Raw genomic sequence first — 26725 nt, forward strand, 5'->3', positions numbered from 1 at the left:
CAGACACAGACCTGCCTCCTAATGAGGAAACTCTGCTTGGCATATCTGTGCAACCCCAAGAGCAAAGTTGTAAAGAAAATGAACCATGGTTCATTTTCTCTACTGAGTCAGGCTTTTGCTTTTATTGGCACTTTTGACCAGGTGCTGCTGGTGCTCCTATTACCTTTACCCATGGTGGCAATTTTCGTGATGCTGCCTTTAGTCTGCCAAGCTGAAGTGGCCCCATTTCTCATTTCCCATCACAACACCTGATGAATGCTTCTTGGGGAGGTCAGGTTTGGATTCTCCACAAGGTACATGCCTGAAGGAATGATGCTTCTATCAAAAAGATCAAGAAGTTGTTTTTTGTGTCCTCACTGCCAGCACAGTCTCTTTGTGTCACTCCGGTGATTGCACCATAAGGGCCAAGACAGTCATAACTCTTTAACTCAGCATTTTTGGGGGCTTGGTGAAGACTAAAATGCAATGAATGGCCACAATGAATGGCAAGTCTATCCAAGATAGAGCAACTTCAAGATTTTTCCTGTGAATCAGAGCTAGGCTTTGATTCAGTTTCCTTGTTACCGGTGGCCTGTCTCTCCTACTCACATGGGCATATGTTCACACACAGACACACACTTATTTGTCTGAGCACAAGGGAAAAGAGAATTATAAGCCCTGGCTATAAAAATGAGGGAAAAAGAAATTAGAATACATCACAAAAGAAGAGCCATTCATATGAATTAAAGAGGAAAAATATGCCTGTCTGAGTTCTGTCAATGGTTAATATCTTATTTCATGATAAATGTGAGTTAATACAAGAGATTTGTTAAAACAAAGGTATGTCAGTCTTTCTGTGTTATTTGTTGAAGAGGTTTCAAGCACACCTTTCTGTGCTTTGTTAACCCTCCAGAAGGCTACAGGAGGGTTTTCTCTGTGGAGTCTCTCTTCTGGAGGTCACAGTGACCCGACTGTGGGGGCTCCGCTGCATAAATGGAGCTCTCCAGATAAGCAGCAACATTTATTGCACACTTTGCCAACGTATCTCTGGCTGCACACTTGTTCTCAAGGCACTCTATTCTGATATTGGTTTTATTAAAATAGATTTGAGAAAGGGAAATGTAAAATAGTTTAAAGATTGCAATATAAACATGTTCAGAGCTGAGGAAATCCACACCAAACACCAGCAGGCTTTTTGCACATTACAAACATGAACAAAATGTATCTTGAGGGCTTTCTTTGTTATACTGTTTTCTTCAAATAAAAACACTGCTTAAAAAAATGATACAAAAAGACCAATATCTCACACAGGGAAAGACACAGGTCCCATAATGTCCCTCACAGTCTGTAAGATTATTGAAATTAAAATCAAAGTAATAGCTAAGGCCAAGGACGTCTAAGGAATAGAAGAAGGAGATTTTTGACTTGGTAACTGCACAGTCTCTCAGCTTTGGAGCTGCCATCAGAGCTCCTGAGCAGCATGTGTGGGCAGGATGACATGTCCTCCTGTTAGGGATGAGGTAAGGTGTCCAACTGTGCACGTTATCCTTGCTCCTCAAGTATCAACTCATGTCTCCTTTGGAGGAAGAGCCATGGGCTAGGTGCCTCAATCCCTTGGGCCCTGGTCTGACTCCAGCTACAAGACATGATCCTGCAAGGTCTCTTTTCAGGGATGTTAAGTGGAAAAACACATTTAACTGTGTCCTGATTCTGCAAATGTCTGGGCAATGGGTTTGCATGAAGTACATGGTCTGTATCGTGCTCATGTGCCTGATGTACCTGTGAGAGGACTTACTAGACTGGCTTCTAGATTACTATCCCTGTGCTTTCCTGAGCTGCCAGGTCTCATTCTTGGTAAATGGACAGAGCTCAGGCAAAAAAGCGTGACATGATGCACTGCAAGAATTTTCCCTATTTATCATCAAAAGTGGGGTAGTATTTACCAATGAACATCCCTCATTTTTAGCCAAATAATAGATTCAGGAGCATTTTTAAAATATAACTAGATTATCTGTCATTTTGGAACACCATCCTTCAGTCACTTCCATTGGGATGGGTTTTAATGGCTGCATGCCAGCACACTGTATATGACATAAATCATTTGTGAAAAAAAAAAGATTCCTCTGAGTAGTCAGATGATCTTCCCAGAGATTAACTGTCTTTCCCACTCTTCTCTTTCATTCTTCCTTTTCTTGGATCTTGGAGGGAGTGTTACTTGTGTTGAGTAATGAAATTTCCCCCGCCAAAACACACTGTCTTTGATCTCCCCTGTTTTATGCACTAGGGAGCTGATAGTTCCTTCCTGGGCTAGGACTGAATGAATAATCACCTCCTGTTGTTATTCACATAAGATTCAGATGCTGAAATGTGAAGCTGGTGACAGGGGAAATTATGGATAGAAGCATCAAGATTTGCCACTGAATTTTATGAGTTGTAGGTAGGAAATATTCAAAGCACATCACATTTAACCATGAAGTCTCCAAGCTTTTATAATCTCATTGGGCAGAACTGTGAGTTGTTTGTGAGATGGGAATGAAGCCCAGACTGCTCTCCTGGTGTTTTCTTTATGCCCACATATCCATACACAGACACATAATCAGCATGAGAAAACCCTACCCATCCCTGAATCTTTGTTGCAACTTGGAATGATGAACCATGCAAAAATTAGATATTCAAATCATGCAAAAAGTCTGCACATTCATTGGGACGTTATTAAAACCCCTTGTAAAAATCAGGAAATCTTGATTAAAATTTTTTTCTTCTTTTTGTCTTGTTGTTGTTGTTATTTCAACATATGCAGCTTATTATTTATTTCAGGTCTTCCAATCTGGACCAGCACATGATAATGTGTGCATGAAGGTTTTTTTTTTAAAGGAAAGGAGAAATCCTAAAAGGATTATACAAAAAATTTCACATGAACTTTTGTTCAGGGATTCAAAAGCCATGTCTAGATCCATTGTCCTTTGTGCAGCCCAGACAGCATTGTATACAAATGCTGTTGTATGGCAAACCTGCCTCACATATCCTCGTGGAGCAGCCCATTGGCTCATGCTGGCATATCCAAGGCTCCCAGACACACAAGTGAATTCAACTTTGTGAAAACAACTTCAGAGAGCTCCCTTTTTACTATGAGGCATTTCTCTTGCCCTCATTCTTGCTCTTTCTTACCTTGAAAACAAAACCCAAACCAAACCAGCTCCTCGATACAAACCCAGATGAAACAGGTTTCTCTGAGCCTGCCAATTTAAACCAACACAAATACCACCCAAAGTGACACTTTTGTGCAGAGTAAGGCAGGTCCACACAGTGTGGAACAGCAAAGATCCAGCACAGGTGGAGATGCCTCCTGCCTCCCTGCTGTACTCACCAGAAATGGAAACAACATGAGATATTCTCATTCCCAGCAAGTCTGTGCTGGAGGAGGGCTTAAATTTGCCTTCTGTCTCCTGTAACCCCAGGAGATATGATTAATGAAAAAAACTATTTATCTGTATTGTTATAACACAATTCACAGGAAAAGAAATTAATCCTACATATTTTTTCAACTGCATATAACTATTACTTAATTCTCAATAAACATCTAACATCTCCCTAGAATGAAGGGAATCTCTGCCTGCATGGTGGGAGATACCAGCTTACAGTCTCATTTATTTCTTGAGACAGTTCTACATGAACACTTTGGCACTTTGTTCTTCAAGAACTGATGAAGATGATATGTCATCTCTGATGGTTGTTCATTGAACAAAAATAGAAAAGTGGAAATAATTTTTTTTTCTCATAAAACATAAGTTTGTATGTTATGCTGAAGTCATTATTCAAATTCACATATTTGCAAGTGATTAGCCCACTGCCTCAGACACAAATTTATGCAAGCATTTCAGTTCAAGTGATTCAGGGGCACTGATGAATAAATAGCGTCATCATTGTTTTTAGATGCAGGAGGGCAATGGCCATTTCTTGTGTGGAAAGTATGAGCAGATGAGGAGATCTCTGTTCTGTAAATCTGAGCTTGCATTTCACAGCAACCAAACTTGCTCAAGAGAATGAAGAAATCCCTGCGGAAAGTCTTCGTGAAAATGGCGTAGAGAAAAGGGTTAGCACAGGAGTTGATGGGGTAAAACAAAACCAGAAGGATCTTGGAATTCGACACTGTGATGAGAGGAACCTTGAGTGAGGCGGATATGGCAAAGAAAGATATTGGTGCCATGCAGAGGAAGTCTGTGAAGATCAGTATGGCCATGCGCTTGGCGATGTTGGCGTCGCTGCTGGAAGAGACGACGCTGTGGTTTCGCACAGTGAAGTAGATGCAGATGTAGCAGACGCAAATAATGACAAACGTGACGACATTCAGCACTAAGAGAAATATAACGTAAGCCTGGGCAAACGGTGTTTCGATATCCATGGGCAGACAGATGCTGACCTTCATGTAGCTGCTGACCCCAAATATGGGAAGGAGTGCTACTGTGAAAGCAAACACCCAGCCAAAAATCATGATAATCACGGCATGGCGCAACCGCACCTTGCGGTGCAGCTGCATGGCGTAGGTGATGGTGTGCCAGCGCTCCAGGGTGATCACCGTCAGCGTGTAGACTGAGAGCTCACTTGCAAACACTGTGAAAAATCCTGCAGCGTTGCATCCTGCCCCAGTCTGCCAGTCTATGGCGTAGTTGTAGTACTGGCTTTTGGTCTGGATGTCTACGGAGGCAATAAACAGCAGATAGATCCCTATGCAGAGGTCTGCAAAGGCAAGGTTGCACATTAGAAAGCGAGGAACAGTGAGTTTGGATTGACTGCTTATTAAAATAATGAGGACAACAGTGTTGCCGGTAATAGCCAAAATGCTGATGAACCATATCAGGACTCTGAGAATGTTGTATCCCATGATATCTTCACATGGGTTGAAAGCATCAGGCTTAGGTGAGCAGGCTACATTAATTACTTCATTGCATAAACCATAGTCAAATTCATTCTCTGCTAGGTCAAATCTGGCACCATAGTTGGAAATATAATCTTCAACTGCAGATCTTCTCTGTAGTTTCTTGCCAGACTTCTCCTCAAAGTCTTGCTTCACCTGAGATATGCTACATATCGGATGTAATTCAGTCCTGAAATTGTAAAAAGAGTAGAGTTGGAAGTTGACAGACACAGTATGATGCAAACAACAAACACAAAATCATCCAGTTTCCATTATCAGCTCAGTTTTTCTGGTTAGCTGATTATATGGATTACCCTGGAGCTTGAAATTAATAGTCTGGCTGGTCCCGATTTATAAAATATTACAGGGACATGTAAACGGCTTGGAAACATCATAAACTGCAAGGGAAAGGAAAACCTAATGTTTGCCTAACACTCATGATGCAGTTATTCACCTGGATAACAAACTCTGTAAAAAGCCTCCCTGATGTGAAGCCAATTTCTCACCTAGCCTGTCACTGACAAGCTGATTTGTGCATGGGGAAATGCATGATGATGAACACCAATATAAGGTTGAGCTTTGAGGAATGACTGAAGTCAGCTGTGCTCATAAGGAGTCTGTATAACCACAATAATGCTACCATCCCTTAAAGTTATTCTCAAACTCCCTTCTTCCTAAAGGTTTTGACCATCACTGTCTTGTAACTCTGTCAGGGCACATAAATCCATTTTGTGCTGTTCATTTTTAGTACCTCATATCATATTAGTGACTAGCCAGTAACACAAGTAAATAGCACAAATAAGTTCATGCAGGATTCCAGATAATCTTTAAATGACAGATACTAACAGAAACACAAGGCATAACAGAGCATTTTGCTTAAAAACTGTGTTCCAAAAGAAGTGGATTAGAAGTCAAGTGAAGCGAAGCAAGAGCAAACCAAACCAAACCACACACCACACCACACCAAACCAAACCAAACCAAACCAAACCAAACCAAAACGAACATTTTAATGGAAACAGTAGTTGCTTTTGTTTCTGTCAGAAAGTATTTTTTAAAGATTTTAAGAAATTTTAGTAGCACAGGTAAATACTAGTATTTTTGATAATTTTGTGTTTGGCTTTATTTTGTAGAGTATCAGCTCTATGCCCTTCTCCATGCATAGACCTACAGAAGAAAGAAATATTTTGGCTGACATGATAGAAAGATGATCAGCTTCAACAAGACTGTAAATATCAAGAAATATCAAGTACAAACATGAAAAGAAGGGTCAGTTTCTACAACAGCTCCTAGGCTGCCTTAGAGTTTGGCTGTCCCATAAACTTGCATCCACAGTTTTGGATGCAGATCTAATCTGAGTTACGGAATGAAACAGATGACACTGCGTTGTAAAACGAACCCAAGTTCAGCTCTGCCTACAATCAGCTACAACCCAGACTGCAATTCAGGTGTGTCATTTCTAGGACAGGAGCCCAGCTTATCTTCCACCCTGAGTACAGTTGAGGGAAGAACTCTCTAGGCAAGCAAAGTTAAAATTTTGACCAACTGGTAGCAGCCTAAAAGGGAGAATTCTTCTTTGTAACCTAATTTTACCCTTTGACTTTCTGCACTCACTACATCTCCTGAAAATTGAGTTTAAAGGGTCTGCAAGAAAGGAAAACTAATGAAGGTCCAGCACCAGAAGGTGAGGGACATTTTCTATGAGATTCTGAACATCCTCTACTATTATCAATATTTTTTATCTTGCCTGTCAACTGAGTCAGAAAACTGATTTTCTGTGAGGTCAAATATGCACTATGAAGGTCACAGTAGCAATAACAAGGCATTACATTTTGCTCTCCTGTGTTCTACTCGCATAAGGATGAGTGAAGGGTCCAGAGTATTGATCAATATATCAACAATTCTCTGGCTGAAAGGGAATACAGGCTTCCAAGGAGCAATAAAAGGAGAAAAAGTCCCTCATTTTTTAGTGCAACAGGCACTTGGGGGCACTGAAAGCTACTGCAATTGGTGGTTCTTTGAAAATGAACTGAGGGAAATGTTTGTAGCCAATAATTTCTCAGCATGAGATAAAAATAAACTTTTTCCAAAATTATGGAGGCACTGCCTGAACCTAAATATATCCCCAGGCAAGAGTGCTATGTAAGGACAATTAAATATTTCTGATTGTTACAATTCATTAATTCTTGCCTTATTTTACAGCCAGTGGTCCCACATAAAACCAGGGTTCCAAGGAGTAAGCTGTTTGCTCCAAGGAAGGGTAACGAGGAGTGTCCTGCTGGTTCCCTGTATTGGGAGCAGGTAAAATGAAACTCCCAACGGAAGGAAGAGCCATCCTCTGACACTGACTCCTTGCCGTATCTTTGCCCCATGTTTCTCACCCTTTGGGCTCTGAAGTGCACTCAGAGCAGCAAGTTAAAACATTATTGGCCAAGGGATGTGTGGGTCCTTGCTTCCTGCTGAGCCTGTGGGTGTCACAATACAGTTAAATTATTCCCTCTCTTTGTAAAATTTTCTTACTGTTTAACATTATTTTGCTCAAGTAAACTAGAAAAATAAACTGGAGAAAGGGCAACTTAGAGAACAAAATTGAAATTGGTAGAGTGCTCTGACAAAAATAAACAAAAATTACTACCTTTGTACAAGTTGTTATTTTATGCGCCTCGTCTGGATCTGATGACAGCAGGCTCTTGTGTGCTGAGAAACATGCTCAGCAGAATAAATAGTCGTGACCTCTGTTCTGTAATAAGTCCTATCTCAAACTAATCATCCTCACCAAAAAGTGCCATTAAGTGAGTTGTGAGCAACTGATAGTATGTTCTTGTGAGACAAGGCCCAGACACTATTCCTGATGCTGCCACATTTTTTGAAAAAGTAGGATTTCAAGTGACAGCTCCTCCAAAGAATAACAATCAAGTGTAAGGACAGAGTCATATCAATGCCATTCTTTTGGGCAGAAGGTGATCTTTATGTCAAAGAAAGCCAAAATCTTGCTGAAGTTCATAATGGTCTATGTCAAGTTGAGGGTTTTAACATCAGGCCTCTGCCCTCTCCACACTTCAAGGATATTATTTTCCAGTCACAGAAAAATATGAGGGGAGTTCAACATACTATACTAGACTTAAGAATGCAACTTACCTTCTCTTAGGCCAGCACCACAAGAGTCCAGTGTGATCAAACTACAGGTCAATATTTAGCATACAATCCTTAATGGAATGCGAAAAACATTCAAAACTTTCTGTTTTGTGCCTCAGACTGGCAGAGCTGTGCTCGATGTGGCATCCTCCAAAATTTAGAAAGCACTGTTGCTCTAAAAGGTTTAAGCTTTCCTTTATCACACCACCACCTGTTCGCTGCTGCAGATGGTTTTTGGAGAGGTGATTGAGCATGATCCACTACGGTAACTTATTTTATCTAGGGCTTTGAGTGCTGCAAGTGCCTCAAAAGGGGGAATCAAACATGAATGGGCAACCAGAAAGCGGCCACACATCCCAGCCTTAATTCCTTCCCACAGAGTTCCCAGGTGAACACCAGCTGCTGGTGTGATCCTTAGAAATGCACTTCTGGGAGTGATGTGGCATCATTTTTATACTATCTGGACTACCTGGCAGTATTCTGAAAGCCAGATGGCCACAAAGAATGACCATCTCCTGTGAAGGTGCATGACAAGCCAGGTCACACCAGGGTTCCCAGCACCACAAGCAATGCCTGCTGCTCTGAGCCAAGCACAGCTCTTACCAAAGGAATATTACACGTTGTGTGATCAGGCACTATGCAAACTATTAATAACTTCTAAACAGCCTGAGCAGCCTTCAGTGCACATGCAGCTTGTGCCAGCTGTCACAAAAACGGCTTTGATATGAAAGAGGGTGTAGCTACTGTATGTGTGACTAATCTCTGCAGAAGTGTATGGTAATACTTTCAGTCTTCAAACCAAACACATGCATCCACTTTCTCTCTTTAATCTGGAGGGAGGATCTCCATTTCCCACCAATTCAGTACAAGAGACAAGACTGTATGAAAGAAATGACAATTTTTAATTATGTTGAAAAGCAGCTGACAGGAAGGGTTCGTCTAAATAATAGGTTCTCATAATTTTGCATATATGCTTAATATTTGGTAAAAAATACATCCGGTTTATATACATAAATACATTAAAGGCATGGATAAATATGTCCAATTTTGTTCTGTTGACCAGGGTGGTACAGTTGTGACCAGACTTGCTCCAGAAGCAGCCCCACCATGGCATGGTGTTCCAGAAGCAGCCCCACCACCACAGCCTGGAACATCTGCACTGGGGCTATGTGAGCTCTGCACAGTTTTGTTGGCATTTCTTTGCAAACTTACACTTACCCAGGCTGTGGAAAGGGCTGTGCTATGTTCTCCTTGGCTTCTCGCCAAGTGCTGGGGACTTCAATTCCCTGGAGCAAGTGTGTGGCATGGAGGTTTTTCAAAGCAAGTGAGGGGACTGGATGCTGAGAGCTTACCACAGGGTCAGGACTACTTCCTCCTGTAGCTTTCCTTCAATAGCAGTTCTTACTTTGTTTTTGAAAAGTCCAGTTGCCTAATTTAAGGGGTGGGTTCTGGGATTTGGGTCCTGATTAGGCCCAAGCAGCTCAGAAGCCAAGTACCTTCAAAAATATGAATCACAATGATGTCAGTGTTCCTTTGCAGATCCGGGACTAAACATGCTTTCACTGGACTCATTGGGAAATAACACTTTGCTACCAGTTCTGGAAGGGCTGGACCCATTTCTGCTTAGAAGCTACCAGGCACTGTGTCTGCATAAGACTGCACAAGTGTGTGAAAACATCTGCTGATAAACTGTTTCAGTGAAAAGTTAGCATTTTGGATCAAGAATGGGTGACTGGGGAGGGATTCTGTCAGATACTTCTGTTATCACTGCCATCTCTGCCATCACACTTGCACTCTTCACACAGTTTTGCAAACACGTGTAAGTGATATTTATTAGCTATCAGCAAACTCAGTTATCTTCCCTTGTCTGGTGACAACAGAATGTTAAAATAAAATAAATGGCTATTAAGGGTACTGAAATAGAAGCTACTAACAGTTCATTCTTTCTCTGCATGGTTTCACTTTTCTTTGAAGTTTTATGCCACTTCTGAAGATGACATCTTGAAGTCTAACAATGACTCATATTTTTTTTTCTCCCGTGGAAAAGTCCAAGTCTTTCAGGACACCCAGTAAAGGAATAATTTCAAACAATAACAAGGGTTTCTGTAAGTACCAGTTCCTTATGTTTTCCAGTGGCACAAATTCAGGAGGTTCATTAAGTACTGAACGTGTACATTTCAAGACTGCATGACTGTGGTGAAAATACTCAGTGAGAACCACTGATACCTGAAGTCTCACTGCAACTTGCTAATGGAAAATTTAAAAAAGCATGGAAGATTACCTTTGGAGTCTAAAAAGACACCTTAGCCTCCCACCCTGCTCTGTTGATTTGTGTGAAATGGATCTGCTCAGAAATCATGTCCCAAAATGCTGTGAATGTGAACTCAACAGATAATGTATCTGTGATGTTTGGCCAAACAGTGCTCCAGCATCAATGAGGCCTTCTGGGAGAAGAGTTTGGGATCACTCAGTGGTCCTGTTGGCCTCCTGCATTGATGAATAAATGTTAACCAGCTTCTCTACACACACAGCTTTCCTTCCAGTTACTTTCTGAAAAAGTTATCAAACGTTTTCTGTTTAATGTCTTCAGTGTGGCTCCAGGCTGGTCCCAGTGAAAGATGGACTTATGACAGGTGGGGGCAGATCTGTGCCTAGGGAAGTGCTGATGCTACCAAAAATTTAATAATTCTCTGTAATGGAGGGGCAGTGCACTGTGTAGCACGCATAAACCTGTATCTATTTTGCATTTGTTTATTTCCATCCATTTACTTACCTGCACTGGAGAGACCTTTGCTATCCACTTTTTGAGGAATTTTATTTAATTCACTATCAACTGCTGAAAAGCACCAAGAAGAAAAAAACAAATTAAATCACTTACTTTTGTCTTTTCCAGTTTGTAAATGCACAGCAATGGCTAGGATAGGTGAAGTTTGCCTCAATCAAAGATCTAAATTTGCTTAAATCAGGAAGCTTTTTTAAATTGTATGTAGACCTTGCTCTTAGCTTCTTAATGAGTTCTAATCCATGACTTGGCAGGAAACTGATTTTCGTGCTGGAAATATCCCTTTAAGAAAACATATGAGAATCTTGGTAAAAAGCAAATTTACTTCTGCTCAACAATGGATATGTGTTTAAGACAGTCCTACTCATTCTCAGAGTAGTGACTGGAAACAGATCAGCTGGAAATCCACACTGAAAAGAGGATCCAGTGCTAAATTAGGTGTTCCTCCAGCAAACTGAGCTAATATCCATTGCAAACAACAATCAAGTGATGTTAGTCTGTGAGAACAAAAGAAAATAATCCAATAATGTTCTGGGTAAAAATTAGCAGGCATATAAACTATTACTGCCATATGATGCTGGGTTTAGTAAATACCCAGTAAATGCAACAATCATCCCAGAATACTGTTAAAGGATAAAAAAAGGCTGATGAAATCACAATGGAAGTTTGCTTTATGAACATCACATCATGGGAAGGCTGCTGTAGAAAAGGCAACGAACACAAAGAGAGAAGCTCACGTGAGTACGGATGTGAGGACAGGTTGGAGATATCAGGTTTTGTACTCATTATGAAGAAAAACAGATTAAAGAGAGACAGGGGTGGCATTGTTCAGGCTGTTAGGAATAAAAAAAATCCCAACAAAACCTTCTCAGAGGTTTAGAAAACAAATATAGCACAGACAGAAGCAAAGAAAGGGGCAGTACTGCAGCAGGTTAGGAGAGATGTACTTATGTGGAAGGCAATTACTGTGGGACAGGCTATCAGAGACAGCTATGGAATCAGCAGCCATGAATGTACTAAAGAGAGCATTAGAGGGGCTTTTGAGAGGAAACATGTTCTGCAAACACTTAATCTTGACTTGTGCCATGTGAGTGAAGAAAGGGAAGAAGGACCAAGGGTGCACCATCTCCAGGCTAAGAGATACTTGGGAATCCATCCCCATAGCTCCAGACTGCAACACTTGGGGCAAAACATCTCCATATTTCCCTCAGTAGAACACAAACCATGTCCCTCAGATCATGACAGCCTGAGATCCACTCCTTTCTCTGAAGAGCAAAGGTAAAGATGAACTGCACAAAAGCACCCTTCCTCCTTTAAGCCCTCCTTCCTTCCTCTCACAGCCTGAGACTGATCCAGGATGATAGAGTTTGTTGAGGTTGCTCTGCTCTTTATTCTCCAAGAAAAGAAAAGATTTCTCCATAATCAAGGAATTGGACTGACAATATTTGCACTTTTCTCCATGTCCCCCCGAAGGTACAGTTTCCAATTCATCTGTGACAGTGTAATGCCAGGACATGTTATTTGATCTCTATCACCCAACATCCACAAATCGTTTTTATTATCATATTAATACAGGAGAGTGGTGCCATGTGAGGCGGAGACCAGGTTTTAGCAGCATGTAATAAAGTTTGGACAGTTGTGTGCAAATGTATGTGCGGACCACACACACATTTGCACTGCTGTTGTCTGGTCTAGGAAGCAAAATTAATACCAGGAAAGGGCTCTGTTTGAATGCCAGCCAGGCCTAAGAAGTTCATAGGCAGCTGATGAAGCATTTTGTAAAATTGGTGGTGGGTAAAGATGATCTTTGTGTCCATGCTGTGCCCACAGTTGAGGTTTTACATCCAGGCTCTGAAGGAATGCACCACCTTCAACAACTGGACAAGGGACTGTGGCAGCAGAGGATCAGACACAAACTCTACTCCACTGCCCCGACCTGGGCCCTGTGACTTTTACTGGAAGACAGACTGGGGTATTAAAAAGTGCTATGAACTTCTGCAGGGCAGGCTGAGAGAAGCCACAGCCCTCATAGAAGAGGTCCCGAGGTCCTTGGCGTGTTTCTACAGGAGCTAAAACCGGCAGCCAATGAGAAATTTTAGGCTATCAATTTCTGCCTTGGATGCTTGAAGAGGTAATTAGGTTGCAGTGAGCAGCCTCAATTTTCACATGTGCTGACTACTGCCCTCAGTGCTCTGCCTAATGAAAACTGTCACCCAGAGTATATGCTCATGAGTCAAAAACTAAACAGCAGGTTTCTGCTTAAATCCACAGACAGAATCACTCATGGCATCATTAAAAGAATGTGTAACTTCACAATTCTGAACAAGAGCACAGAAAATGTTTTCTTTGGCTTGTTAGCTAAAAATCATTACTGAGTCCAAATTGGTGTTACACTGTGTGCAAATAAGCAAATCTGAATAGGAATAGCACTTAGACTTAAAAATATCTAAGAGTTTACTGAATCTCTTGTCATCTCTAAATAGTTTCATAGATATTAAATATTTTTTCCACAAAAACTTTTTCTTCTTATTTAAGAAACTTTTTATGCTCATTATCCCACATAAACAGAAGTGAGTTAGGGAAAGTGCTTTGCTTAAAACCCTGTGGGTTTTTTTGGTATGTCTGTGAGGGATAGCTATGGATACACCACCACCAAGCCCCCAAATAGCAAACACAGACACTGTGCAGGTGGTTTAGTAAATTACTCCACTGAGTTACCACACGCACACCTCAGTGCAGAGGTTCTTTGAGATGGTGTTCTCTAGTTAGAGGGTTGATAAATTAAATAAGCCTGATTAACAAGATTATAAAGTGGCATTAGGAAATCAAACCAGAAAGCATCAGTGAGTGAAATACGTGTTCTTATAATTGCTTGGCTGTGAGTCATCAGCCTTGACAGCAGCCAGTACAGGAGCAGCAAAATGAATCTGCCTTCTCTTCCAATCACTTCCCTTTCCCACTGGGAGTCTCTGTTGGACTAGCAAAAGTACTGACCAGCTGATGAGGTCTGAAAGGCACCTACAGAAATGGCAAAAAATAGCTCCTGGATCAGAAATCAGAGCAGGGTAGGCAGACTGGGGAGAACAATTTCCTCCATGCTTGTATCTAAACTGATCTCTGGCTGCACTTCAGGAACTCAGCTGTAGAGCTGGGGATCTACTGGAGCTCTCCTGTACCTTCCATGTCTGGGATTCCCAAAGAAGACAAATTGCAAGGGTGGGGTGAACCACAGCCATACCTTGCCCTGCATCAAATCAGGACACAGCCAGAGAACTAAGGACACCAGCAAAAGCTGGTGCAAGCCATGATAGCTCTGAGAGCAGCAGCAGACAATTAAATGAAACAATGCAGCTGAAAATTGAAGCTATGAAACTCCAAGCTGGAAACGGTGTATTTCTGAATAGAAGGAATATGTATAGTTGTGGGATTTATTAGCTATTTGATTTACTGGCCTACTGTCAGTGCTGAAATCCTTTAACTCAAAATTTAATGTCTTTCCCAAAGAGAGACTCTAATTCAGCCAAGAGCTGTAAGTCTGAGGGAGGAATTGATTTGTGAAACTCTGTAGCCTGCACAAGGCCTATGATTGGTGCTGTCTATTTGTGTTTGTGTTTCTTTCACATTACTTTAATACGACGAATTACAAAATAGAAGTTGGCATTAATTGACTCTATAACACCGGTTCAAGAAGGTCAAGAGTTAAACCATCCTGATGTTCATTCTATTAAAACACTGCAGTCTGCAACATGGATTTGATTGCAGCAACAGCAAAAATATGATTTGTCCCAGCAAAGATATGATTATGGGTCAATCATTTCCACAAGTGAAAGTGCATCCCCGGTGTACACTACAGTGATGGAGGAGTAAGAAGGCTCTTCTTTCATGATCCCATCCAGGATAAAAAGGTAATTTCCCATCCACGGAATAGTGGATGTATTGGTAATGGAACAGAAAACTTTTTACACAAATAACTCGCTGTTAGAAATTGAACTATCAAATGAATCTCAACTACAGGCAAATCGATTTGATAAACTTCCTGAATATGATTGTATCAAGTACAGCTTGCAAAGAAAATGCATTTACTTTTTGCTACAGGAAACAATGATTTCCCAAAGAAACACCTATGACATTACTGATGAAAAGATGCTCCAGTGTCAGTCTTTTCCAGAAAAAAGAAGATGCTTTGAAGAAACAATTGAAGTGGAGCAGAATGTAGTAACCCAGACCATAGGTCTTTATGTCATATGTGCACCGACCATCATGAAGTGGAAAATGAGGCTTTCCAAAGAGCTCTGGACTGAACTCAAGGTTAATCAGACATTTTTTCTCCCTCCTTTTCAGGTTTGTAACCACTCCAGCATCTGTGTAAAATCTTCCAACAGCTCCAATGACCCCTCTCACTCATTCTGGGTGACTTTTAGTCCTCTCTGAACAACCAGGGTAGATGCAAAGAGAGAAAGGTTCCGATGAGTCGGTGAGGCAAAAAAGAATCCCATGTCTCTCTTGCAGCTCTTATGTGTGGTGGCTTGTGCTCAGAAACACAAACAGCTGTGCACACTCACTCATACATTTTTCGGACCCCATGGCAAACAGTGGCTTGAGGTAATGGTGGCTGAGACCCATGAGCATCCTACTGCTGAATTTTCTACCACTGAGTTCTCGATTCCCAGCTCATCACCCACCAAGGACATCCTGCTATAACTGAGTAGAATGTATCTCATACCTATCCCAATCCCCATCCCCGCAGGATAGGAATTTTTTGTCAGAATTAAGCTACAAAGATGCCGGGGCAGATCTTCAGTGGCAAGTAATTCAGATTTAAGCAGTGAGAACCACTCACCCAGTCTCGATTTTGCTTAAACAGAAAACCAAAAGCATTTTTTTCTAGAGGAAAAAAACAAAGCAGAACAACTCCTCTCTTGCTCAGTTTAATAAACCATGGAGAGGAACCTGGATCTAAATCTCTCACTCTCAACACTCTCAAAAACTTGAGGACAAAGTGAAAATAAAGTTCTAGACTGAAATTTCTATTATGGATTCCTTTTTTTATTCAGAACTAGACCTCTGGTCTTGAACTCCAAGGTTTGCAAGATGTTGAAATCCAGACTGGCATTCATATGTTCTTCTCTGATCTTTTCTAAGGAGTCAAGAAGGAGAAAAATGTGATCCAAATATTACTTACAAAACAGCGGGTCCATTGGCTCCCTGGAAGACCTCATTTGGTAATTTTTCTAGGTTGTGATTATCACTTAGATTTCTGAAAAACATAACATTTATGCTGAAACAATCTGAGATAAAAAACCAAAAAAAATCTTGCAGAAGTTACTATCTTCATTTTTTCAGAATTACAAACAACAGAAATAGTTACAGCTCATCCAGGTATGTTCCATTAAATGCATGATTCTCAATGTCCTGAATTCCATTTTTATTCAGCCATCTGCAATAGAGAAAAAGGAAAAAGGAGTTGTGTTCTTATTTATGCTTCATGACTAAAATGTATGCAATTCAAAATAGGGAATCTCAAACAAATAAAATTGTTAAATGAACATTGAAATAGTGAAATTTCTACAAATCCCAGCCTGTAAGATCCCAACAGTTGGAGGAGGTCTTTGGAGAGGGCAGACATGAATAGGGTGGGTAAGTGCTACCATCAGAGATGGCAGCTGAGTAAGTTCCTGAAGGGCAGAGCTGGTGAAGATGCTGGCACTGCTCATGGCTCCACTGGGAAGGCAGCAGAGGAGCCAGGGAGATCAGGGTCTTTCCTGTTGGTGCTGTCAGTGCCACTCAGTTTTACTCTCAGCAAGATGCTTTTGAAATGCTGGGCCATGGCTTCATCTCTGCCAGTTATCAGAGAAAAAAGCCTGCTGTGTGCCATGGGCTCACAGCCGCAGCCAGGCAGGTGGAGGAGGGAGGCTGATGGTCACTGAGCCAGGCAGGAGGGCATGAAGGGGCAGCCAAACTGCCCAGAAAGCAGGTGACTCCTCCTGTGCTGCTGCCTTGACAAATTACACTCCCTCTCTGCTCTGCTGCCCAGTCCTACCTCCCCAGGCTCCTTTCCCCAGGAGGAGACACAGGTACTGAACCTTGCAATTGAAGCTCCTGGGGCTCTCTGCCAAGTTTTTACTGTGGTGCATTACCTAATTAACATTTAACGTCCTTCCCTCTGTCCCTTCGCGGTCCTAAAAATTTACATTTAGGTCAGTTATATTTATCATCTTTACAGTGCAATCTTTCATCTCGCCTTAAACGTCACTTTGCAGCTCACACCCTCTCCAACAGGCAGTGACAGGTCTGATTGATGGCAGAAATGGCCCGATTTAATTAAACTGTCAGCAAACCTGGACTCTTTTCTAATTCACTTTGAAAAGCTGAGCATGCAAGTGACCCACTTATCTGAGGTCTGAGGTGGTGAGCTAAGGTCAGCATGGAAATCAGTCATAGGTCTGGCTAAAAGGATTGCTCTTTTGAGGCAGATGCACATGGCTCTGTGTCTGTAATGTCTGTCAGGCTGGATCAGGAGAACTGTCACCGTCCCCTTCACTTGCCAGCACTATTAGACATGAGTGAGCGGGCACGGAGGAGAGACAGGTCCCTGCTTACAGCATTTGAAACATTTATTATATTACAATGATCTTATAAATTTGTAGCTGCCAGGCTGATAGATATGTTTTTAATCACACTATTAGCACTTACTGCATTCTCTCACTGAACATGATGGTAATGCAATGAGATACTAAGGTTGTAAAACAGAGTCGCTGTAGCCACGCAGTGTGGACTGCACACTCCTGTCACCTGGCTAATAGCGTGTGAGTGGTAAAAAGAGCAAAAAAAATTACCTAAATCCCAAGACCTCATTATAGTACACATCAATACATTCCTGTTGAGGCAAATTCTCCCCTCACTTCAACCAGCATCCTTACTGACTCCATTAACTCTTACATTAGCAAGGTGACAGTGGAGGCGGAGATCCAGAGCTTGGACATGGGGGCTTTTCCTTAGCATTTCATGTCTGGAGCAGATTTTTTAAAACACACTTTAAAATTCACCCAGTGAAAGAGGTCACTGCCCCGGAGGTACCATTTACACCCTATTTCAGGACTGGAAAGATCTATTTTAGGGCCTAAGTCGCACTCAGACCTGGAACCAAGGTGAATTTCTTCCATAATTTTCTAGCACTTCATTACCAAGTGTCTCCTCAGTTCCCACCTGTGCTGATCCCATGCACAGCATAAATCAGATGCAATCCAAATTACTGGTGTAAATATGCTTGGTGCCTGCCACAGCTAAGCCCATTAAAATGGTTTCTCCCTAGAATGTGGGGGTTCAGTGGGCCCTGGGTGATTTTAATCATCTTGATACGCCTGCTTTCACTAAGTGACGTTGCCATAACCATAACTTTCTGTTGAGTTGCTGTGACTTCTGTTTTGTACAGAAAAATGGCAAATTTGCGTCTAAAATGAACTAAGTTCACCACAACAGAAAGAAAGCCTAAACAGGGACTCTCATAGGGCACATGCAGGGCCTCTGTCCTGAATTGCTCTAGGGAGAACTCGAGCAAAGCCAGGACATTGTCTGACTGGGGTGGTGGAGGCCAGGTCTGCTCACCAGCTCCTGCACACACTGGTGGATGCAGGAAGCCCGTGACAATGGGGAGCTGCAGGAGGCAGGGCAAAGGAGCTGGAAGTCGACATGATCCCCCCACCAGGACAATTTTGCTAGCAAACCAGCAGCCTGAAGTCCCCAGAGAGGTATCCTTCAATATCCAGGCAATAATCGCATCATATAATCATAGGAAGGTTTGTGCTGGAAGGGACCTTAAAGATCACCTGGTTCCAGACAGCTGTGGACAGCAACACCTTCCACTAGACCAGCTTGTCCAAAGCCCCATCCAACCTGACCTTGAGCACTTCCAGGGATGGGGCATCCACAGCTTCTCTGGGCAACCTGTTCCACTGCCTCACCCCCCTCGCAGTTAAGAATTTCTTCCTGATATAAGGAATGAAACATTCTGGGGTGGGAGGGGGAAGCCAACTTAGAGCTGCTCAAATGGCACAGAGAGGTCAAAATACAGTAAAAATCTGGGATATTAATATCACCCTTTGGTGGAATTATGAAAACAAACACAGTATTTGTTGTGCAGTGCTTTGAAAATGCAAAGTCCTACCTGAGCAGCAAATATTATCATCACAGGAGAAAAGATAAAGCAGTGGACTTGTGATATAATTACTTGAATATATATTTGAGAAAAGTCTGTGTCTATGTGTGTGTGTGTGTTTAAAACTTCAGAACTTGAAATAGAGAGAGGTTGTGCATAACTGATACGGAAAAGGAAGAGATAAAGCTAAATGACTTGCTACTGGCCTCTCTTCATTACTGATGGTCCGACCTTGCTCCCCCCAGAATCGACATGAGCCCAGTCAGTCAATTCAAACCTTGCTTTTCTCTCTCAGTGTGCCAGCTAAAGCACACAAACACAGTGGGAATTTTTTTCAGTCTGGCCACTGGCTAAGTGAAAGGAAGGCAGCTTGTTAGCAAGCAAACAGTATGTTTTGGTATGCAGAGAGAAGGGATCAAAGAAGCCAGCTAGTTCATTAAAATACACGACTGTTCAAATCAGATGTGGAGCCGTCTAACCATGCAGCTCCAAACTGCGCTGTGAACCTGCCCGTACCAATGCATTAACACTGTGTACAAATAAACCACATTTCCACAACATCTACATACATTCTGCCCAAGTAATAAATGTCTTTGAGTGATGTGTCTGACTGTAAATATTTATGAGTCATGCCATCCCTGTGAACACAATTTTTCTCACAGGGAACTGTGTAGCTGTAGGTGTTTAACCTTGGCATCGGTAATTACTAAATTTGCTCCCTGATGTGCTTCTAAAATAAAGAGCAGGACTAGAACACAACAAAAAGCCCCAAAAACATTCATTTGTTTCATGGCAGGAAAACAGAATACAGAGATCTCAGGGGCAAGGAGAAATGTAAAATCTCAAATTGATTTTGGAAGTGTATGAAAAAGTGCCCAACCCCTGGTATCCTTGACCCTGTTCTGGAAAAGAAATGAGCTAACAAGGAGAATAATGAATTTTCTATGTCTACTCACAGAATCACACTTTCAGAACTCAGGCCCATGAATGAATTTCTTTCAATTGTACGTATATTGATATTGTCTTGAATATCTCTGAAAAATAAAATACAATAGAAACTACACCTTTTTGTACTTCTGTGAGCCTTTCAATACAATATGCTGCTTCAAACACAGTATTTTTCCCTTATATACAATCTGAGGAAATACTATAGACTATAGAGGGTAATAACGTACGTTTCCAAGACATTTTTTTCCTGCAGAGCACAAACCTTCCTGATAAAAAAGGCTGGAGCAAAACATTTCCCACCTGCCCCCCCACCCATACTTTCCTCCCAAATAGGCTGAAGACATTAAAATGCATAAAAGCTCAGGTCTATAACCCTGAGGTGGATGAAACAGCTCCTCCAGCAAACAAACTCCCCAGAAAACGCAATTGGAGTGGCTGTGAGGCCACCCTTTCTCCCAGCCTCCCAACTAGAAGGAGGAAAGCCATTAGCCTTTTTGGCCTGATTCAGCAGGGCACCTACCAGCCCATGAATCATTCCCCAGCTGATGTCAACAGCTGATGTTATAAGCTCTGTATGTGCTTAAGAACTTAAATGCAGAACCCCTGTCAGTGCAGTTTGTTGAATGGACAAATAGGAATTTCCGTCTTTCCTCAGTTGTGACTGATATAAAAAAAAAACGAATGTTCTGTTGCTGGCTCAAAATAGGCCTCAAAGAAGTTAAATAGTGTTACTCATAATTTAGACTGGGGATATGGCTGTCTCCATGCTGTTTCTGTTGGAAAGCATGGAACAAAATTAATTATCTGCAAAGCTTGAAATTAGGCGCGGTTCCAAAATTATCTCCTGCTGACAGCTCCGTACAGCCACAACTCTGCACCGAGTGACACTTACACAGAGGCTTCATTCAGCAAACTGAGGTCAGCAGAGACAGAAATAGGGTTGGAACATGGCACCCATGCAAGTGAACTGTATCCCTCTGCTACAGATCTGCCCTTTATAAACATCAAGACCTGTCTTTGGCACTCAAATATTGGCACAACTGAAGCCAAAGGGAATTTTATTATTGACCTCAGAGGAACCAAGGTTTGAAGTGAGGTCTAGTTTGGGACTCGGTCAGTATCAAGGTCTATTTATTCTTACAGGGAAGTGAGGAGTTGCACCTAAAAAATTAAAAACCTCCTGCTGGTACAGGACACAGTAATTCCAGTCTAGTTAAGACTGATGATAAACACAAAGGTGTACAGGTGAAAGTCTCTGTAGTGACACAGGTGTTGCATTTCCATGATGGTTTCGAGGAGCAGCGAAGTGAAGTTCTCAGAATTACATATGTCAAATGTATTCCTGAAATTTAGTTCTTTTCTTACATGTGTGTATACCATATTCAGGCATCCCTCTTTGTGCTTTATATGCATTTTTATTCATATTAATGTCTATTACTAAGATAATTGCACGACTAAGGTTTCTGCAGGTTGAAATCTTCCAATCAAAGATCTGAAGATGCAGAATTTTGTGCGTTAATTAACAATAAATCTTGTCCGAAAGAACGCTTTCAGTTATTCTAAGAACTGATTGAGAAATGTATGTCAAAATATTTTTAAGTGAAAAAGAAATCAAGTTTTTCTGATATGCATTTTTTCTACAGAAGAAGTGCTTTAGGAAATTAACAGCCTATTTTCACACAAAATTTTGCACAAATATTTTTTTCCTTGGTGGCACTGGAATTTTCCATAGGAAAACATTTGCATTCTCTGGATAGTTTTACTGCCAGGGGAAAACAAAAGAGGTTATGGTAGATAATTCCCTGAGTCTGGTTTTTTTTTGTCTTTTTTCTTGTTTGCTCTATGATGTGGCCACTTCAGATGGAACACAGCTCTGAGATCAGTGACTCTTCCCACGCAGGCCAGAAAAGTGTCGCCAGGTGGCAACAAATTTCCACTGCCACCATCCTGGTTTGGATTTCAGCTTCTGAAAGAGGAGTCAAAGGCTGTTATCTGTCCCCTGTGCCACCCAGACATGTGCTGACAGTGCAGTTAAAGGAAGAGTGGTCTGTAAAGTGAAGTTCCAACGTTTTGTACAAGGGAAACCTGGAGACAACTGAGACCTTCTGAGCCACATTAGCATCAATGACTGCAAAATTGCAATCAACGTGCCACTGTGGAGCTAATTAATGAACACAAGGGGAATCATGTCTTGAAAGGTTTTGCTGGAGCAGAACACTCAAAGGGAACTTCCAAAAAGTGACAAGCAAACGTTCAAACTTACAGCAAAACTTTCTGGAAAGAGTGAATCTTGTGGACAGCGGGTAAAAACCGAAGGCCAGTGTTTGATATCAACCTAAGGGGAAGAGAAGATGAAGATTATTTACTCTGCCCTGGGAAAGAAAGCAGTAATTAACAAAGAAGAAAGAACATTGGACTTAAAATGGTTGTCACAAAAGGCAGTTTAGCCACAGAAGTGGGGCTTGCCAGTAAAAAACTTGACCTTGTAATTTAAAAAGGTTTTTGTCCAAAGTACAAGCTGAATTCTGCCCCACAGAGGTAAAGAGAGAAACCCTACCTTGGATGATTACACAGTCCTACCTGATGATCTCAGGAAATTGTCCATATTAATTTCCCAACAGCATTCTAAGAAATCAGCTGCACTGACATGGGACAATTATTTTCATAACAGCTGTTTTAAGACAAAAGTATAATCTCACCACAATTTTACCCTTTTGCTCTAATACAGGATACATTAATTCTATGGGAAATTAACATTCATTGATGAAATTAGCAGAGAATTAGGACATTTTACTCCCTAGCACCTTTGATAGTGAGGAGCCAAAACCACGGGAACATTTCAGCAGTCTCTGCAACTGGAAATGGACCTGAGCCTCTATCCTTAGATTGCCTCCACCCTCCCACTGCACCGACCACCACTGGCCTCTGCACTGTGGTTCCTGTCCATGGAACACATGGCTGGACCTGCTGATTCTGAAGGACAACCCTGTACTCACAGCCAGTGAGGTCACAGGTATCCACAGAGATGGACCATGTCTAATTTTGTCAAAATTTGTTACCCAGAGCAGTAGCAAGGACAGGACAAATATGATGTTGCCATGCAGCAGGAGATGACTGGTGGCTGCTGATGGCTGGAAGGAGGGCTGAGTGCTGGAGGGAGGAGCTGGACTGGACTGGGCTCTGACCATTTGGGAGTTTTTCCCAGACACCAAAAAGTCTCATGTTTACCCCACCAAACAAAGAGAAAATTTGGATTCTTGAAAGTTTGATTATATCTTTGTGTTTTTAATATATGAGATGGTAGAGAAAGTAACCTTTCACTGAGACTGTTGGTTTCTTAAGGAACATAGGATATGGACATTATTTTTTATCATGGCACTTAGACAGAACAATATTCTTTTATTATTAGATGCAACTTTATTTATTTTTTTTTAACTGAATCATTCCTGAAGAGTTGAATTGTGATCAAAGGACTGGTTGAGACTGGAAAAAGGTAACATTGTTCATATGATGTTTTTTTATGAACCTAGATTATTTCAGGAGAGTTGCAGTCTTTCAGGTTTCATAATTTGAACTGAAACTGAACGCCTCCATGTGACAACCAAATCCTATATTTGAGAACTCAGGGTGACACATAAGTCCATAAAATAGTCATTCACTTGCATAAGTACTGCTCTGAGCTCCCTGAGATGGTATCTGGGTATCCTCAGATGTTGAAAGGCCAACTTTGATCTGTCTCATCTTATAACAGAAAGCAATACTTCATATGCAGGGAAAAATTAAAGTAGTATTAGTGAATATTCAAGAAGCCAATTTGTTGAAAAGAAAGCTGCTGAAATGTCATGACTGTTTCGTCTCAAGAGTCAGAGTGGTCTGACTTTGCATTAACTTAAAAATAACAGCTGTCACCATGAAAGCTCCACAAATATGCCTTTGAAAAACTATTACAGATAGTTAAATAGAAGGCATGATTAATGAAGCAGGTGGATTACCACAAGGCCCTTGTTACTTAAAATATTTCTGCACTTACACTTTGTAAAAGGAGTTTGCTGAAAAAAAATTAGAAGCAATGAGAGAAGAACCTATAACTCCCCCTTACAATATTTTAAAATACACTCTCTAAATTACTGGAGATGTACAGGGTTTTAGTTGAAAGCTGCCTTTAAATGAGTCATAAACTAAAAATTCACACAATCCTTTTTTACAAAGCCCCTTTTAAACACAAATTATGGCATACATTTCCCTTAGTAGGAAAATGAAGGAGGAGACTGCTGCCGCCAAGTAGTGTGTGGCTACTGCAGGGCAGAGAAAACATAAGAAGCTTTTCCTTCCCCAGTCCTTTCCTGAGAAAATCTCAGTCCTCATGGTGCAGCAATGAGAGGTGAGAGGACTCTAATGCATGCTATTCAAACACTGCTCCCAAGGGCAGCTTACTCCCAGCATATCAAAATTCCACATTGGTTATCAGGGCTTTCACTGTACATGTGAGAAAAAACTTCCCCAATGCCTTGGGTTAGTTCTGATCTTTCCAGTAATTCCGAAGTGTTCAGGGCTCAATTTTCACTGGTGTCAACTGAGCAGCATGAGATGAAGAGGAAAGCATCTTTGACAAATCATTACATACTGAAGTAAATCTACAGGTGGCACAAGGCACCGATTGCACAGAGGCACAGAATAGTGATTAGGAGCAGGAGAGGATGTTCTTTTAATTAAATGCAGAAAAAGAACTGAAAAAATATTTAGCTAGACTGCAGCCTAGATCTTCCCTCTCTTTTTATTCAACCAGCAAATCTCCAGAGGCCTTTAAGTGGATAATCTTTTTAGAATGTAGATAATCCAATTTACTGAATATCTTTCCTGCAGGACAGCTTTGTCAATATATTTACCATACAATGTATACATCCTTAGTACCCTCACTTTAAACAAATGTCCTCTTTAATCTGTGTTATAACTGAGTCCCCCCTTGCCATGCTTAAACAGCTTGGTGAGAACCTGTTTTTTTTCAGATGGCTGATGGCTGCTTTCCAAGACATTAATTGTCTTTCTGAAAAGGCTTACTGGAGTCAACACTTAAGAAAACAGAGCACTACAATCAGCAGAGAAAAAAAAAAAAAAAGATCATTCAGAAACTAATTCCTGGAAGATTCTGGCTGCTTATCTCCAGATATAGCAACACATCTGCTCTTTTTTTGTGCCAAATTGTAGGAGCTCTTCTGACAAATCTGGAAACGCAGTTTACCTCATCAGTTTACTGTGGGTATTTGCTAAATTGCAAACTCAAGGTAGGCAGAGATAAATACAACACCACTCAGGAAGCATTATCTTTGTGTCCCTTAATCACACTGGTTACTTTATGGTGAGAGTGAGCCTGATTCCAGCGAGACATTCCTCTGATTCACGTATCCCAGGCTTCTTAAATCTGCAGTCGCCCACTCCTGGGGAAAGGTCTTTAACCATGAGGCTGCCATGCCAAAGGAAAAAGTGGAGCATCACTTCTTTTTATTGAAGAGTCTTCTCCAAGCAAAGGGTCAGTAATTCTGTGGACTTTGCTGCAACTGCAGCAAATACAGATTTAGGTTTAGGAAGGACCAGGCAGGTCTAAGACCTTGGAGTTGGGCTCTGTTCCTTTTGCAAGCAAAACACATGGTTTTGGTGCCTATATTTCCCCTCCCATCCAACAATTCAGCTGTATGCCCTAAAAGTTGACCTGGAAGGAGTGTTACATTTAAGTCGTTGTATTGTAAACTGAGATTGCTTAATGCAGGACATCAACACCCCTCCAAAAATGAACCAAAGGACATAGATTGCATATAAGAACTGATTTGGAAAGAAAATGGGTTTGAAAAGCCATCACTACAATATTAAACAGACTATGGCACAGGTCTTCCTAATGAGAGCCAGATAAATAATCTTGTACCCATGAAAAGGTCAGTAAGTCACCATTTTAAAGCAGTCTGTCTCTCTGGCATATACCCAAGAAGACCAATTAGCAATTCTCTTCAGTACTTCTAAAAGACTGGTGAGAAAGTTAAGGTTGCCTGTTTCTAGAAGGTTTAGGCTATTCAGCACTGCGTTTTCTCAGCATTTTCCTCTCCTTTGTTTTTTTGCCATACTGGTAACGATGATGCAGGAGACGAAGGGAGTGGGCTGAGCAAGAAATGTGTTTGTACCCAAGTTGACAGAGATAATAAAAAAAGCATATTAATATTCAAGAGCTGGTGGCTGTAATGAACCCATGAAGCTGATGAGGGGACTGACAAGTCTAGCTAGAGCTTCTTGCCTGCCCATAAACAAGACCGAGTGGCTATACAGCTGTTTTTGTAGGAACAGAGAGAAAGCCTTGCCAACAATGTGTTGCAAAAGTCATTAAAGTAGTGGGCTGTAGTAGCTGGGCTCAATTTTGGACATTGAGACTGATTAATTTTTTTTTCTCTGTGTTTTCTAAATGAAAACCACCAGCAAATATATGTTTTTCTGAAAGATTTTCTGAATTGTGTTTTTACAGTTCTGCTACAGCCACAAAACTGTGCAAGGAATCAGAGCATGTGTCTTGTACCCTGCCAGACTGTCCCCAGAGCTGGGAACTTCAGAAGAACCACAATGTTCCAGGAAGGGGCAGGTACCCAAGTCCTCATGCTTTGAGATGCTGGTTGCAGCTTGGTCTCTCTGTACCTCCTCACACAGTCAGACAGAACCACCTAACCTGTTATGTGACAAGATATTGATGAAATCATGTGCTATTCCTTCCTAACTTACAGCAATTAATGTGAAAATTAGGCAGTGATGTACAGGTTTACAAGTTTCCAGGTTTTA

The 26725-nt window shown here is 41.3% G+C and overlaps 1 protein-coding gene across 7 annotated transcripts in view; it reads right to left on the bottom strand.

The window, feature by feature from the left end:
• Positions 1-987: 987 nt before the first annotated feature.
• Positions 988-26725, bottom strand: part of LOC121675863 (follicle-stimulating hormone receptor) — a 217195-nt gene continuing 191457 nt past the window's right edge. For 3 of the 7 annotated variants that reach the window (XM_042051671.1, XM_042051668.1, XM_042051665.1), the window contains 6 exons: positions 22176-22247; positions 19921-19998; positions 16178-16246; positions 15992-16066; positions 10906-11091; positions 988-5084 (listed from right to left, as the gene is read on the bottom strand). In XM_042051671.1, the coding sequence (XP_041907605.1) occupies positions 3857-5084; positions 10906-11091; positions 15992-16066; positions 16178-16246; positions 19921-19998; positions 22176-22247 (1708 nt within the window). In that variant the 3' untranslated portion in view covers positions 988-3856. The remainder of the gene's footprint in view (positions 5085-10905; positions 11092-15991; positions 16067-16177; positions 16247-19920; positions 19999-22175; positions 22248-26725) is intronic. The other 4 variants (XM_042051670.1, XM_042051666.1, XM_042051669.1 and 1 more) reach the window with 3 other exon arrangements.

This window comes from Corvus kubaryi, unplaced genomic scaffold (genome assembly GCF_017639235.1).
Source record: "Corvus kubaryi isolate FWS band 111438036 unplaced genomic scaffold, C.kubaryi_AGA036_p1.0 76, whole genome shotgun sequence".
Classification (NCBI taxonomy): domain Eukaryota; kingdom Metazoa; phylum Chordata; class Aves; order Passeriformes; family Corvidae; genus Corvus; species Corvus kubaryi.